We start from the raw sequence: 18253 nt of genomic DNA on the forward strand, positions 1-18253 counted from the left end.
CCTGATTGAACGTAGCCTCCGAGAGTGGAAGCTGTCATCACGGCTAAGGGTGGGCCAACATCTTACTGAATTCCAGGATTACCGATGGAGGGCGCCACGAATTTTCAGCCAGTTTAGATAACATAGTGTAAATCGCGGCGCTTTCAGTATAATTATAATCTCTGGATAAAAGTGACTTTTCGTTCTCTATTGCGTATTTCTTTGAGTCACTTGAACTGTAGTAGTTCTTTCAATGTATGTTCCAAGTTTCATCCAGTTTTGTTACTTGGCGATGAAAAATCATGGGAAAGTTGCCCACATCAGAGTAGCACAGCACTGTAGCAGTTTTAAACGATATCATTTGTACAGTAAACGAATTTCTTGACTGTGTAACGTAATTACTTTTCTTTCACTGTGGTTGAATGTGGCTGTAACGCAATTCAGGCAGAGGAATTCTTGAGGGAGCCATATCACGAAAAGAACTCACCTTCCCGATGGAAAAGCTCGCGCAGACGAAGCACCGAAGTTACAGCTCTAGCTTCTGTTGCAATGAATCCTCAGGTCAACACACGACAACTTGAACAGGAGGCGTAGTTTACATCGCATTCTAGTACGTTTCCAGTTCCAGCCTTTTCTAGAATCGTTTACAGTTCTGTCAGTGGACATAACAATAAATCCTTATCGACAAGAACTTTTCACTCATGTTCTTTTCACCGGCGCTTGTTTCTTCTAAAGCAAAGGACAGGTAAATACGAAGAACATACTTCCAGTGAAAACCCGCGATGGCTGAGACAAGTAGAGCATCAGCGTCAGTGGTTAGTTAGTGTCTGTTGTGGGATACTCGGTACTGGAGTTATTGACCCTTGTAATGGACTGGCCTGCACAGACTCCTGACCTTTGCATTCATCATGAGATCTAATGATAACCTAGAGGACACCGCATATGCCACGTTTTTAACATGAATTCTTCCCCGTCTCCTGGGTAAAGTGTCACTAAGAAGGAGAATACACGTGTGTGCTACCAACACAATGGGTATCTAGGACACAGTATCTTGTGCCGAGTTCTCATTGGCCACCGTACATTGTGTTTACATTCGTTTACTATTAAATCTTGCAAGAAGATGCGTTCATTACTCGGAGTACCTGCATTTTGTGCTGGAACAAGTCAATGTATATTTTGTACTACCGAATGAAAAATATAGTGTGCTGTTTGAAAGAATGCTACTGTTCATATACAAGTAACGAACAAAGTTACAAAACAGGACATCATGCTGTTTAATTTTCCCCTGGTAGGTAAACATCGTTTTCTATATATATATATATATATATATATATATATATATATATATATATATATTGTAATTCCTTTTTATCATACAAAGTGTTCCCGTACATCTTGATCACCTCAAATAAAATTTTGTTCAGAATAAAATTAATATATATATATATATATATATATATATATATATATATATATATATATATATATTATTCTGAACACTTTGTACGACAAAAACGAATCACAATATCCTCACTGTGTTTCCCTAAGGCAAAACGCCTAGTCTGTGTAAAACAAAGTAAAAGTCTTGATCACACCCTAATCTATTAAAGCTGGTTACCGATTTCGGCTTTGCATTCATCATGAGATCTGATGGTTCCAGCAGCAAAACATAGGCGCACTGTCAGCATATCGCTGCTGTAATCAACAGATCTCGCAATGGTTGCAAAGCTTAAAATCTCTTCCTTTCCCTCTTCTTCTTCTTCTTTTTCTTCAGCCTATATCAGTCGTCTGCTGCATATAGGCCTCTTCCATTTGTTTCCATTGTCTTCAATTTTGAGCCACCTGGTACTATCGTGTTAGAGCCAACAGCTTTACGTCAGCTTCACGTCACCTTGTTGTCCCATGGTCTCCAATGGACAGTTCTAGGGGTCTACCTGCTGTGAGCTATTCGAGTTACGTGTCCGACTGATTGTCGTTTCGGACTTGCAACTCTTTCTAGGACATTTCTTACCTTTGTTCTCCTTCTAATGTCCTCTGATCGAAACGTTTCCCTGAGGCTGAGTTCTAGCATCCGTCGCTCTATGGCCCGCTGCACATATTAGCCCCCAGCCTTAGATTTCAGTTTATGTGGACATGCTTGTTGCTCAGGATAAATGTTTAGCTTCTGGAATGCTGCCTGGTTCAGACCCATTCTGCGAGAAATTTATGCATTTTGATTATGTTTACCTACTTCAATTTTGTGGCTAGGGTAGACGTATACATCAAACAGTTCATACAGATTTATTTCCGACTGTAAGCGGTTGGTCTCCTGTTGGGCTTAGAATTTTTATTTTACTGATGTTCATTTCCAAGCCAGTCTCTGCAGACGCAAATCATACTCTTTAGTTTCTTCACTTATGACCACCTCATCGGCATAGTTCAGATGATTCAGATATGATCCATTGATTTCTATTCCTCTGTTACTCCCGTCTAGTAATATGAATGCATCTTCCAATGCAAGGGTGAACATTTTCGGAGAGATAGTATCACCTCGGCGATCGCCTTTGGCAATTGGGATCTTCGTGGTGGTAATCTCTACATCTATTCTGTCATTGTTGCCTGTTCATAGATGTATTCCACGAGCTTCATATGACATGACTTTAGCCTGGCATTTTCAAGGGCCTTTATGTTTAAGCAGATCTCCACGGAGTCGATAATGTATGAAGGCCAGATGAATCCTTATGTTATACTCAGTCGTTTTCTCGAAGAAGGTGAATTTTTCGGAAGATTTCATGATGCTTTCAGCTGTCATTCTCATGTACGAGTTACAATTTCGGCCTTAGGCCATTTTCAAATATTTTATGGGTGATGTTTTAGTAGTAAATTATACCATGTATGTCGTTACTCCTATGACTCCATGTTATGCTCATAAAAATGTACAATCGAACATAAAATAAAGAGAATGGCAGCTGAAGGTATCACGAAATCTTTCAAGAAATTCATCAGACTCTATCGCATTGAAAATTAAAAAAGGAGAATAGTCTGGAAGTCATCCATAGTAGAAAAATCTTTCCGAAATCCCACATGCTCAAAAGGTTGATATAAATCCAGTCCTATCTGTTGCAATTCTATTCAGGAGTTTGCAAACTAGTGATAACAAGCTAATTGGAAGATAATTCTTCGAGTTTCCCCCATCGTCCTTTTGAAAAAGTAGTATCACATCAGCATTTCTTCATTCTTCTCGTATTCTTCCAGGGTTAATGCATTTGTTGATCACTATCTTCACAGCTTCAAGCAGGTTACTTCCACTTAGTAGACCACTTATTTCGTTGTCATATCCTCCCAAGGGGAATTTTTATTTTTTATTTGTTTAAGTGTGATTTCCAGGTGAAACTTGCAGTCAATTTTAATGAAGTAACATGTCTTGGTCAAGACTCTGATGTTTATAATCCAATGTGTTGCAAAGGCCACAAGTATACGCCACAATTTGAAACTCATTCAGTTTTAGAATTTCGCACTGTTACTCGGTTCGTTCCGAAGCTAGACAGGAAATTAGAACGCTTTTTAGCGTTCAGTCGCGCTCATTTAGACGCCTTACCTGCAAGGGCAGTGACCGAGCTGATGTGAAGGTGCGCAATGAGCGCCGCCGAGAATTCAGACTGTTCGGGCGTGTTGAGAACAGGGGAATGCACGCAGAAGTAGTAAATACCTTTGTCAATCATTGGAAAAACCAGACATGGTCAGTTCAAATGTCTCTGTACATTCCTCAGTTCTATGAACTCCGTATGTACAAATGCTTTGCGACTGGAAGCTACAGAAATGCCACTCGTAACTAGAAGACTAATTTTAGTACATGAATTCTTCCTTAAAATAACAAACCACCAATGGAATCCAATTCTAGAGAATGTCGAAAAGCTGGATAGGGATATACGTCACAGGCATAATATCCTTCTGGGCCAAAATGTAGCTATGCATACATGTTTCGCAGCGCTACATGTCCATAATACATGGTAATCGACTTGCGACCTACGCACAGAAATAGGATATACCAATACCTATTTTTTGCGATAATCTCCAGCTTAACAGTGTTTTCATATAGCATAAACAGAACTGCAGGCCATACGGAACTACAATTACGAAATATCATTCACGAAAAATATCAAGATTTCTACGGAATTTATGCTGACGGAGAAAAACCAACATGCGGAAATAAGGTACACTGCGCTATTTTTTGCCAAAACAGCAGACTCGACGAAAAATTATCGTTCCTCAAAACAAACGCCTATCTTCTCCTTAGAAGAACATTCCATCACACACGCAGTCATGTATGCAAGAACAGTCTTGCCTAAGAAGCTTCTAATCATATCAGAGAGCAGTACCATACTTCAGTCTTTCCAGTCGTTAGTATAATGCAGCCATTTCATTAACTTGTTCAGGATATCAAACAAGACATGGAAAAAAACCGCAGTTAGCCAACAGGTAACAATTTATGTCGGTATACAATGAGCATCTTGACAGGCTAGAAGATGAGGCAATGATTTCGAACTGTCGTGAATTTAAGTTGCCAGTCTCATTAAAAATCGAGACTTTGAAGAGTAGGAAAGGCGGAGGAATCATTCTAGAATTACAAGACGCAAACTCTGTGTTCCAGAACAGGCTTATAACCCCCAAAGTCATGGTTTACTTCATTTAAATGACCCAAAAGATAACTTATATTCTTAATCATGATGGATTCAACGACCAGAAGCATATATAACCGCCGCGCAGGTCCCACAATCTTGGGTGGGGAGGAGGGGCGGACGTATTAAAGGAGGCGTCGTATTTTGGGTGGGTGATTATTTAAAAATGTCTTCTTGAATCAGTTCAGCCATGGAAAAGCATTAAGGAGGAGCGAACAGAAGTGTGTCAACAAACATTTCGTAACATTTGTTATTTCACGTTAACGAGAACACAACAGCGTGTGTCCGTCAGCCTTGCATACGGGTCCCACCAGAGCTATTTTTCTACACAAGCAGTGGCCGGTACGTCAGATAGCGATCTGGAATATTTAGTCTTCTTCATTGTGTATTTCCTTTAACTGGCATTGACAACAATATGTTCTCCTACTAACAATCACTTAAAACTTTTTGTATGTTTGTGATGGACGCAGTGATACAGTGCAGTTAAATTGCTAGTAGAAAGTGGCGCAGATGTTACAACTGGTACTGGGTGGTTGTAATTAAACTTTCGCAACTTGGCCCAGCCCGAACGAAAAACTGTTTACAGTACGGGTACCCAACATTACAGGAATGATGTTCAGAATGTGCACTGCAGGATTTGCGTTGATGGTATCATGACTTGCCGTTAGGCGCCGGTGGTCCTGCGGCGACGTAGGGCTGAAATACAAGCATGATGTGCATTACAGTTGCAGACAGTCAGCATGGGTCTGGTCAGGTGAGTAGGGCTTTCCACGTAGAGCTATGTTATCACAGCAACAGCAACAGTGCTGCTGCTCTTCGCAAGTATCGAGACATTAAAAGAATACGGAGAAGTGTTCTTTCCGCATCTTGGTTGAAGAACGTGATTCGGAAATCCGAATTAATTGGCCATTTAGGAATTGCTCCTGGGAGAGTCCGACGGCCAGTTGCGCCACAAATGGTTGAAGAAGTTACGTTGCTGGGTGCAACTTTTGATCCTCGACCAGGTTAATGTGATTTAGCTAACTGCTGGAGCACCCTAGAATTAGTATCGCTTATTGGAGATTATATTGCACAGATAGTATTAGGGTCAGAAAGTTGGTTGAAACCGGACGTTAATGACAACGAAATACTATCTCCATATTGGAATATATATCGTAAGGATAGGTTAGTCGTCATTGGCGGTGGCGTGTTTATTGCGGTAAAGAATTCAGTAAAATCTAACGAGGTTGTCACGAATTCTGAATGTGAATTTTTTTGGAAATTTGTGGTAAGGTCTTATGGGACCAAACTGCTGAGGTCATCGGTCCCTAAGCTTACGCACTACTTAATCTAAATTAAACAAACTTACGCTAAGGACAACACACAGACCCATTCCAGTGGGAGGACTCGAACCTCCGACGGAGAGAGCTGCCGGGACCGTGGCACGACGCCCCAGACCGCGCGGCTACCCCGCGCGGCGAACGTGAATTAATCTGAGTAAAGCTAAGTATCAAAGATCGCTCAAAAATGGCAATCGGATGCTTTTATAGACGACGTGGGTCTGGAGTTCTTGCGTTATAGCGCTTCAGCCGAACTTGCAGAATATTGTTAGTAACTTTCATGAACATACCGTTGGAAACGGCATGACTTCAACTTGCCAGATGGGAATGTCATGCTATCAAAACTGGTGCCAGAGACAGGAATTTCTGAGAAATTGTTCTGGATTTCTTTTCTCAAAATTCCTTTGGGCAAATAGTTAGAGAAACAACTCGTGAGGGTGACGTCTTAGACCTCCTGGCAACAAACAGACATGAACTTATCGAATCAGTTAACGTAGAGGATGGTATGAATGATCATAAGGCTGTGATAGCATCTATGAAAACACCTCGTACAAAGAATGTTAAGAAAGGTAGGCAGATATTTTTGCTGAAAAAGAGTGACATAATACAAATTTCACAGTATCTTAGCAGTCAGCATCAAATATTCGGTGTTGAGGACGAAGATGGGGAGAAGAAAAGGAAAAATTCTAAGGCATCGTTCAATGTGCCCTAGATCAAATGGTTCAAATGGCTCTGAGCACTATGGGACATAACATCTGTGGTCATCAGTCCCCTAGAACTTAGAACTAATTAAACCTAACTAACCTAAGGACATCACACACATCCATGCCCGAGGCAGGATTCGAACCTGCGACCGTAGCGGCCACGCGGTTCCAAACTGAAGCGCCTGTAACCGCACGGCCACACCGGCCGGCCAAAGTGTGTGCCCTAGACAAATATGTTCCGAGTAAGGTGTTCAGAAATGGGAAGACGTACCATGGTTCAATAGCCGTGATAGTAAACTGCTACGTAAGCAAAGAGAACATCATCTCAAATTCAAAAGAAATAAAAATCTAGGTGACAAACAAAAGCAGAACGAAGCGAAAATGAGCGTAAGGCAAGCAATGAGTAAAAACCCTCAGAGGTTTTGGTCGCATGCAAAATCAGTAAGTGGGTCAAAGTCATCTATTCATTCACTCAGTGACCATACTGGCACCGAAACAGAAGATAACAGAGAAAAGACCGAAATACTGAATCCGGGCTTCCGAAGTTGTTTCACCGCGGAAAATCGTAACACGGTCCCCCCTTTCAATCGTCATACGAACGTCAGCTGAGATAACCGATACTGAGATAGCCGATGTGAAACAGAAAAACAACTAAAATTGCTTAGTAGTGTAAGGACTTCAGATACTGATGAAATATCTGTACGATTCTACAAACATTATGCGAAAGAATTTGCTGCCTTTCCAGCAGTAATTTATTGTAGATCGCTAAAGCAGCGAAGGATGAATGGAAAAAAAGCACGGCTCAACCAAGTTTTTTGGAAGGGACCTAAGATAGATGCAGACCTATATCGTTGGCGTCAGTCTGTTGTAGAATTATGGAACATATTCTACGCTCAGGAATTATGACGTTTTTGGAGAATGAAAATTTCCTCTTTAAAAATCATCATTGATTCCGCAGAGGTCGTGTGAAACTCAGCTCGCACTGTTCCTCCATGAGATCCACAGCACCGTAGTCATCGGCTATCAGGTTGATGCCGTGTTCCTTGACTATAGGACGGCATTTGACATCGTCCCACACAGTCGTTTAGTGAAAAAAAAACGAGCCTATGTAGTATCGGAGCAGATACGTGACTGGATTCAAGACTTCCTTACAGATAGATCTCAACACTTCATTCTTAACAGAACAAACTCGAAGAGTTCGTGTCTGTTGTGCATCTGCACTGAAGAGATCATTCGCCGTCTTCGCCTTGATTATACATATGTGGTGTCTGTTGTTGTGGATGCATATCAGGCTCGAACTTTTGCGGGAATCGGCGAAATGCAGCGAGTAATGAGGATAATGGGCACGAGGCACAACATCAGTACTGTGTGGACAAGCTGAGGCTTCGCGTCTGACGGTAGGCGGGACATGGTAGCCCGTGCAGTTGCGAGGACCACCGTGCCCGGATGCTTAGTGGTCAGAATATCTGCCTAGTAAGCAGGAGAACCGGCATCGAATCCCACTTCTATGCAAGTTTTCAATTTACCCCATTGACTTACATCAATGCCCACTCGCAGCCAATATCTGCAGTTCACCTGTGTCTTTACTTTGAAGACTGCTTAATCTAAGAAAATCATGGGGTCTTAAGTGAATGGGAAGGGCAGTACTATAATCGTAACAATGCGAAGAGCTCAAATTCGACTCGTTAAGCGTATGAAGGTGGAATGCCAGGTATCTTGAAATGTCACAATGGAAAAAGAAACGCCTATAAAAGCAACTGCTTGCAGTTAATTCGTTATAAATTACCTCCAATTTCAACAGCTGCGGTTTTATAATACGTCCCGGATGTACTAAAATGTGAGCGACTCGCTTCTTGTCCAACGAATTTCATTCCGGTCCGGATTGAAGCCAATCGCGGAAAGGATCCGATCTGCGGGTTGCCGGTTGCCCACTCGTGCTGTAGGTCCTAGAATCTCACCGTGTTCGGCCAACGGAGGCTGTCCATTGTCCACGAGGTCACCATTGATGGACCTGGACGCCACGTGTTGACTGCCCCAGGACACCGTCAAAATGTTTCCCGTTTAAAAACTCGGCACCATTTTCTACAGCTATTCTGAGCGGTCGTTCCTACAAAAGCTACGTCTGTCTTACCAGTGAGTTCTGTTGGAACTCCTGAGATCAGTTTGTTTGCCATTACCTGAGTGTTTCCAACCACAGACTGTCTTCCAGTATTGTAGTAGCCATGCGTTGCTGGCGTCTTTTTTCAAACTAAAGAGCTTGTCTAAGGATCGCCGCTATTTTGGTTCAAAATGTGTCGCCTCATAATTAACTTAGCCCCAAATAGTTGCTGTACAGAGGAAATAACATTATGTAATTCTCTTCGTACATCCATATTTAAATTGGCTGATGGTGGGACATCAGCTGGTATAATTTCTTTTATTGAAAATGAAACTCCTCCAGCTGCATTTAAGATTTCATATTTACTTTGCTACTAGTTTCGACGTTGCGTCAAAATCATCTTCAGGCCTGTACACTTTGATGATATCAATTGTGTGTGGCTGAGTACTAGAAGTCGCAGTGGTCTCATTTTCAATAAAAAATTATGTAATTCTTGTCTCACTCTCGTATCGGTGACAGAGAAAATCGGGTGACGCAGTTGTCTTATCTTAATTTACAGCTTAACTCACCAACGAAGCATGTGTAATAGCACAGAGACCATAAATACGCAAGGAAAAATTGAAATAAACACAGAAGAATACCATATCCATAATGCCTCCGGCCTTTTTCAATGAGCGTATCAGTGGTGGAGTTGGTTGATGGCGATTGCCTGAACGATGCGGTTGCTCTTGGAACGCGAACAGCCGCTTTGACTCCCGACGATACGAAAGTACTCGTGCTGGTGCATAGTGTGGTTAATCTTCGCAGCACCTCATGTTTAGTGCAGCAGATTCTTTCAGCGATTTCAGTTTAGTAGATTGTTGTTGTTGTTGTGGTCTTCAGTCCTGAGACTGGTTTGCTGCAGCTCTCAATGCTACCCTATCCTGTGCAAGTTTCTTCATCTCCCACTACGTACTGCAACCTACATCTTTCTGAATCTGCTTAGTGTATTCATCTCTTGGTCTCCCTCTACGATTTTTACCCTCCACGCTGCCCTCCAATGCTAAATTTGTGATCCCTTGATGCCTCAGAACATGTCCTACCAACCGGTCTCTTCTTCTCGTCAAGTTGTGCCACAAACTCCTCTTCTCACCAATTCTATTCAATAACTCCTCATTAGTTATGCGATCTACCCATCTAATCTTCAGCATTCTTCTGTAGCACCACATTTCGAAAGCTTCTATTCTCTTCTTGTCCAAACTATTTATCGTCCATGTTTCACTTCCATACATGGCTACACTCCATACAAATACTTTCAGAAACGACTTCCTGACACTTAAATCTATACTCGATGTTAATAAATTTCTCTTCTTCAGAAATGCTTTCCTTGCCATTGCCAGTCTACATTTTACTTCTTCTCTACTTCGACCATCATCAGTTATTTTGCTCCCCAAATAGCAAAACTCCTTTACTACTTTAAGTGTCTCATTTCCTAATCTAATTCCCTCGGCATCACCTGACTTAATTCGACTACATTCCATTATCCTCGGTTTGCTTTTGTAGATGTTCATCTTATATCCTCCTTTCAAGACAACGTCCATTCCGTTCAACTGCTGTTCCAAGTCCTTTGCTGTCTCTGACAGAATTACAATGTCATCGGGGAAAGGCTACAACCCTGTCTCACTCCCTTCCCAATCACTGCTTCCCTTTCATGTCCCTCGACTCTTATAACTGCCATCTGGTTTCTGTACAAATTGTAAATAGCCTTTCGCTCCCTGTATTTTACCCCTGCCACCTTTAGAATTTGGAAGAGAGTATTCCAGTCAACATTGTCAAAAGCTTTCTCTAAGTCTACAAATGCTAGAAACGTAGGTTTGCCTTTCCTTAATCTTTCTTCTAAGATAAGTCGTAAGGTGAGTATTGCCTCACGTGTTCCAATATTTCTACGGAATCCAAACTGATCTTCCCCGATGTCGGCTTCTACCAGTTTTTCCATTCGTCTGTAAAGAACTCGTGTTAGTATTTTGCAGCTGTGACTTATTAAACTGATAGTTCGGTAATTTTCACATCTGTCAACACCTGCTTTCTTTGGGATTGGAATTACATAAGTGAAAAGCCTTCTCCGCCATTGGAAACATTCCTATAGTTACGGTTATTATTTCCGCTTCGGCCGGCATTGAAGCAAATTCTTCGCGTTATTACACATTAATAATAACCTCGAATGTCACAACTCCTAGTTTAGAAATATGTCGCCTGGTATGCAGGCAGCTATCCAGTTTATACTTCTCGCAGTGTAGCTGATACCAATTATGCAAAACACGTTGGGTGATACTTCCTTCGTTTCTGGTAAAATATTTGCTTTCTTACTGGATCCGTCAACTTACCACATATTCTCGTATCTTTGTTATGCACACTATTGTTAGTCTTGAGAATATCAGTTTGACTGAAATTTGAGTACATTCTCCAAAGACACAGTTGTGAGAATTGGTACAGCGTGTACTTTAACTAAAGAGACAGAGTACACATAGAGAAGCGATGGCACGTTATTTAGCGCTCCTTGCGGTGCCGTGGTGTACTGTTGTGCGCCATATTTTCGGAATTCATTCTGTGGTTGTTTTGAAAGCGAAATACCACATGTGCGAACTTGAAAGATGAGATATTCCCGAATTTCTTTTCGGAATCATGCGTAATGATTGCGCAGCTTGTAACTGCACGTAGAAAAGTAATAAAACTAAAAACTTTTTTTTCCAAGTGGGCATTGTTTAAAAATATTAGCTGTTAATGGTTTTATACATTTGTATGACGCACCAGCTCAGAAAGAACCTTCACGAAGTTTCACTTTACGTAAATATGAGAAGTTATTACTTTACCCAAGGTTTCGTAATTTCCTTACACGCTATCGTGTATCACACTCCTTCGTTCTGACTCCCGTAAACGTGTTGGAGTGTTATTCAATCTGCTTTATTCTTGTGGTCGTGTTGCCTCTGTGTGGTATTCTGTCTCTTTCACTTGAACCATGATTCATGTATGTAGTGCCATAAAAGAAGGAAACTAAAACTATTAATGCCTTCTTGTTAAAAATATATAATTCAAGACAATTATGCGGCGGAACTGCCAAAGAAACGTAAGTAGTCTACTTACTCAGAAATGCTCATACAGCGACGAAGGTTGTCTCATAACTCCATCTGCAACAAAGATAATAATAGAGTGTAAACAGCACGAAGTAAGCCGCTTGAACAGACAACAGCACTTACTACTGACTGTTGGTTAACACGCAGTTAAATATAAAACTTTATTTATATCTAGTTTGGTTTAAATTCAAGAGTTCAAATCTTCCCTGTCGAGTAAAGAAAATACTAGAAAAAATTTAAATAATTAGCCTCTCCACAAACAAATATTACTGATTCTTTTTCCAAATTTGCGATCTATGTCTTGATTGTATCAGGAGTTGCGTTGAAAATAAGTCTCCTTTGTCATATTTTATAGTTATAGCATAGAGAGAGGTGAGTACGCACAGTGATATACGATACACGAAACATGTACTGGCGAGAATCAGAGATAGTATAGTTCGCCTCTGATTTGTATGCACTATTTTGCTGTGAGATTATGTCAGATACATGTGAATACTTTCTATATTCACATTATTAATGGTTTCTAACATTATTAACATGGCCATCGCTCTACTCGAAGAATCCAGAACGCAGAGCCATCTGACATTTGCAGTTAAAACGGAGAATAGAGGCGAACGTCGAAACACCTTTGAGATTTCACAAGCAGTGTCTGTTGCAGTAACTACTACTAAACTGATACGACTAGATTAGATGCAAGTTCTGTTTGCGAAGATCTCTCTCTCTCTTTTTTTTTTTTTTTTTTTTTTTTTTTTTTTTTACTGTGTACGCCCGTGAGCTGTATCCTGTTTTCAGGTGCTTCAAGTACTATTTCTCAACACTATTTCAGGTGCTTCCGGTATCTACACTGCCTTTGTGGAATGGTTAGTCATTAAACGATTCAGGACGGAAAAATGGTAGTCGGTTTGTACGTTCTAAACTTCAGGCGGAATTTCATTGTTGATACTGCTATTTGGAAACGAAAGAAAAAGAGAATCAGGACTAGGATTAACGTCCCGTCAACGGCGAGGTCATTATAGAAAGAGCTCTGTCCGGTCTGAAATGACGAGGGAGACCAGGAAACATAAACCTAGATGGCCGAGTAAGAATCGGCATACTGTTCCTCTTGAATGTTAACAGGTAAGGAAGAAGACGATAAACTACAGAGAAGGAGGATGTGGAATTCCGGTCAGATCGAGCGTTAACTGAGCTAACCATCGAATGTGACGAGTTCAGTCAGCACCCAATGCAACACGCATTCTCTAACATTTGTTCATTCTTCCTTGCCCTCATCCGTGTTAGCATGAATAACAATGTAACTGTTTCCATTTGTACTCAAAATGCAGTACGTGTGAGGGAGGGACCTCGTTTAATTCTGCCATATCAAGATAGAATACTGTGATTTTGTAATACTCCTCTAATCTGAGATCTTATATAGATGTCCTTGTTCCTGTGCAGATTTAGTGTGCAATTCGCGAGTTCGTTATTCTTGACGTGAGATTAAAAAATAATTCGTAAGATGACAGAGGGTCGTAATTCTGCTAAACGATCTGTCATGTTCCTAATACAGTACACCAGATGTTTTTATTTATTTACTCGACACAAGTCACTTAGCAGGTTAGGCATGAAACTGCAGCCAATACATGTTACAAACGTACGCCTACATGCTCACTCGACTTACAGTTCGTGTTAGACACAACCACAAATCCATTACATTACGTGTCTTGGAGAAATTATGTTCACAAAAATAATATACACATCCACTCTATTCTCCTCTACTTTCGACGCAGAGTCGCGATTATGTAATACAGTTTCATACGGCACACATCCGAGTTATTTATTAACTGTGCGGCCTGCAGCGCGAACCACACTGTACAACAAACACCTCGTGCCTGACTGTCTAGACAGCCCGAATCATTTCGCTTCGTAGGCACTTTAGGCGGGATCCGAAGATGTACGAATTGCTTCTTCTCAATATCGCTATTCTGATGTTAATAAAAACTGTAGACGGATATTACCCTTTTCGGGTAAGTTTTGAAGTGACGTCAAGCAGTGGAGATCCCGAAGATAGTTTGTCAAAAAGTCGTAAAAGACGTAAAATATTTCATTAACAGTGCTTGTATAGAATTAATATGAATCCTACCGAGGATATTTCAGAAGTACATGAGAATTATTTTCTTTCTTGACACACACACACACACACACACACACACACACACACACACACACACACACAAACACACACACATAATATACACACACACAGTCAGTTCCACTAGGAAGTGTACGCCATATCTGTATGAAATAAAAGACACTTTTACAAATATACGTTTACATGAAAATAGATGTTATTACAAATTACACAATTAACTAATAGTTAATCATGTTATCGACTATAGCTTGGCACATTAGCTCTCTCTCCGGTAAATGATCCACGTTTCCATCCCCTAAATATCGTTTGACCCACTTCGCAACGAATGACTCTGACTTTCTAAGAATTTTGGCATCGGCTCCATATGAAAGCTTTGGTCCCTTTAGATGATTTACAAGGAACACTGCCTCGTGACGGTTCAGATATTTTGCACTCATTTTGAACTGCGAACGGACAAAACAAAACATTCAAGTCTCACACTGTGCAACAACGTATTGATTACTAATCCGAAACCACTACCAGGGGCGTCGCTGCGGACATTACATTTAAAAATATGGCCGACGCTTTCTTGTGGAACTGACTGTACATATATAAAACTGCGTGTATGTGTGTGTGAGGAATAATGATCAATATTCAAATATATGATAGGAACGATCATTTGATGCAACAAAAAATTACAGTAAACATGGATTCTAAATGCAAACCTTAAGAGCAATGAGCACGCGTTTATCTTCACCAATGTGAAACGCATCCCTTCTACAGAATAAAGTTCATAGCTGTTAAGGTACGCATTTTACAGTCCATGTTTACCACCGGGTATTTATTTCGATACCGTAACTAATATGTGTACCAAATTTGACTGAAACCTTTCCAGAGGTTTACGATCATCTTTTCACACATGACTTTACCTGCGACCACATGTCAAATATATTTCACACACATAAAACGTATTTCACACGTATTTGTACATATATTTCCCCTATATCTCTAGTGAATTTCGCCCTGCACTTTCACCTTCACGAAGTTCAATTTTTATGACTTGGTATCTCCTTAACTAAGAGTCGTACACTGATATAATTTTGCAGTTACGTCCAGAGGTATGTTTATTTACTGTCTGCAAAATGTGTTGCGAATAGAGTTAGTAGCAAAGTAGTAACAAATTATAAATATAATGCACGATGCGGCAGTTTTACACGCATCTTGGCGCTTAACATGTAATATCTCCTATGCCTTACAGTGATATAATTTTGCTGGTATATTCACTGGCATATGTGAATAGTGCCTCAAAAAATCTGTCGCTAATACTGTTATTAGTAAAGAAATGATAAATTACACTCGTGCTCCATTTTGCAGTTTTACTGCATCAATAGCAAAAATTAGTAGGCGATAAAGTTTTTTTTTTTCCTTTCGCTGTTTTGTACGAGTTTTTAGCCAGAAAAGCTTGCGTAAATGTTTGAAATCATATGTACAGTTTGTTTCGAGTGAGCAAGTGCTCTCATTCTCAAATAGTGGATGAATAAAGTATGGATATTCACGGGTAGTGAGCTACACTGCGTTTTCACCTCACCCCAAATCGCTTGATAGATCTGTGGTTCTTACCGTCACATCGATTCTTTACAGACAATAAGTGACATGTGTACAACATTTGCTTGAAATCGATCCACTGCTTTAGGAAGAGTTGTGGAACATACACACATTATATACAGAGTGGGGTGTGATTTCATTTGCAGCAGGAGCTCTCTCGTGGTTGTCCCACGCAGCCGACTGCAAATCTGTTGTGCTCCCGTTCATGAACAGCATTCCAGGTGTATTTTCCAACAGAATGCCGCTCGTCCACGTACTTTGATGGAAGCACTAAGAGACACTTACTGCGATCGAGTGCTTAATGGTGCTTAGTCAACGTACAACGGCTGCTAAAAGAGATTATTTATCGTCACCAACTAAATACTTTCTTGACTAACAATTGTGCATTCTGTTCGGTTCCCACTACAACACAGCTGCAGCAAATGCCACAAGATTTCGCTGACACCATCCTGAGAAGTTCTATTTTGCTGCTTCATACTATTCCTAGTGAAGAGCCTTTCCACATTAAGGTTTCGACACAGATGGTTCAAATGGCTCTGAGCACTATGGGACTTAACTTCTGAGGTCATCAGTCCCCTAGAACTTAGAACTACTTAAACCTAACTATCCTAAGGACATCACACACATCCATGCCCAAGGCAGGATTCGAACCTGCGACCGTAGCGGTCGAACGGTTCCAGACTGAAGCGCCTAGAACCGCTCGGCCAACCCGGCCGGCCTTTCGACACATTATTACCTGTTTAGTATCTAAACAGGATGTTTACGTGTGAGTTTTTTTGTCTCCACAAGGTTTAGAGTGAAACCAAGAGCATGGAATATAATAAATAAAATACAAGAAAATAGAAATAAAATAATGGAGGGGGAGGGACTAAATTCAGCTTCAATTAAGTTAATCGGTATGAGTATAAACGGAGTTTCGAAAATAAGCAAATTGAACAAATTATCATGGGCAAAAATTACCTTTGAAGCACTTAATAACTGTTAGCGGGCAAGTTGCGATGTAAGCAATAGAACCCCGGTGACCTTTGAATAAAGTGAAGACAAAGGGAAAGCAAACAACAGTTGGGGAATTTAGGGAACTTTGGAAGTCTAAGATCAGTATACGTAAAGGAGGAGGTTAAACTCGTGAAGAAAGTTAACGGTGGTATGAAAAAAGAAAGACTACAGTTAATAGACGTCTGACATGTTGGATCGATGGGACGCAACAAACATTGCTTCGTTCCAAGAAACTAAGATAGATATTCAGATGATAATTTGAATGACATAAAAATGAAGGAAATAACCAACTTAAAGTACTTGTAGACGAGAATGTGGACGAAGTACTGTTCAGAAGAATGGGGAGAATCCGCCAGACGACAAGTGCTCGGTTACTGGCAAAGGAGGAAGCCCCGTCAGTAAATTACTTTGTGCAGTCCCAAGAAGGCTTTGAGGAAGGGGCTCGGTTTTGATTCCCGGCCAGGTCGGAGATTTTCTGCTCTTGGTAACTGGATGTTGTGTTACCCTTTCGTTCGCATCGTCGTAAGTGACAAGAAAATCGTCTCCAGTACACTGTCGTATCGGCTTTCCATTACAGAGATCGTTGATTGAGCACGAACTGAAAGCCAACAAAACTAAGACTAAAAAAATAATTTAATTTTAAACAAATAAAAAAGGAAGGCGTTGAAGACACCAATTCATGTGTAGGTGTGCACATATCCAGAGCTCAAAATAGATGTTGCATATTACCGAAACTTTCAGGCTGAATGTCGTGACCCGGAAACACGTAATCATGTCAATACATTGGTTTGTTTGTAATGAAATTCTAACGAAAACAGTCGCTGTTTCTACTGTGAGGGACCAATTTGTGCAATCTATGGCAACTGTGTCACCTGTAAACATTGCAGTACTTGTGCTGTGTATCATCATTGTCCAGTCCCAAGAAAAAAAATTAATAAGCAATACTTGTCAGACCAAATGAAAGGAGACTGCGCCAAGTGCCACAAGCCCTGACGCTAAAGGAAGCTTTCCAGTATACGTAAAGTGGTAACATCGAGTGGAAACCTATAAGAGAAATCGAACATTAAAGTGTTTTGGTGTCGAAGGAGCCAGCTGATGGAAATATCCCGAACGACTATTATAGAAGTTCAGCCTCGACTTAGAACGGTATATAAGCAAGAGATTTTGGGAGAGGATGCAGAGAGAGAGCAGTAATGGCCGCTTTGAGGAGCCATCGTGTAGCTACGCCAGGCAGCAGCAGCCGAAGAATGCAGAAGTAATATTCTCAGCGAGAAGTCGGTGATCAGATCTGGTGACACGCACGTATCTGCAAGGTAAGTAATCATTATCTATTCTGAGGAATGGATTTTGAACATAGAGGATCTGTCTTTGTCTCAAGTAATAGATAGCATTTGTAGTTCCGTAATTAACAAGAACAATTTACGGAATAGTAATTGTCTCTTGTAAGCTTAGGCGAGTGGCCTGTAGATAAGAATAAATTGAGTCTGACATTTATTAAAGAAGGGGTTAAGAACTCTTACCTCTTTTATAAGTTATCAAAGAGATAGTAGATGAATTACTTAAATAAATACTGAACTCTTCCGCATACCCATCCTGCCATTAATACTAAAATATTATCACTGCAACCAGTAACCACAGTTCTACTTCGGAGAGCTTTCTTCCTCTCATCTCCGACAA

At 40.7% G+C, this 18253-nt stretch overlaps 1 protein-coding gene across 1 annotated transcript in view; it reads right to left on the bottom strand.

Annotated features, from left to right (window-relative positions):
- The window catches only part of LOC124544771 (extracellular serine/threonine protein kinase four-jointed), a 1021279-nt gene that overhangs the window by 347034 nt on the left and 655992 nt on the right, over positions 1-18253 (bottom strand). Inside the window, exon 3 of the mRNA XM_047123448.1 lies at positions 11879-11922. Coding sequence (XP_046979404.1) covers positions 11879-11892 — 14 coding nt within the window. The 5' untranslated portion in view covers positions 11893-11922. The remainder of the gene's footprint in view (positions 1-11878; positions 11923-18253) is intronic.

The sequence above is a fragment of the Schistocerca americana genome, chromosome 8, assembly GCF_021461395.2.
Source record: "Schistocerca americana isolate TAMUIC-IGC-003095 chromosome 8, iqSchAmer2.1, whole genome shotgun sequence".
NCBI lineage: Eukaryota > Metazoa > Arthropoda > Insecta > Orthoptera > Acrididae > Schistocerca > Schistocerca americana.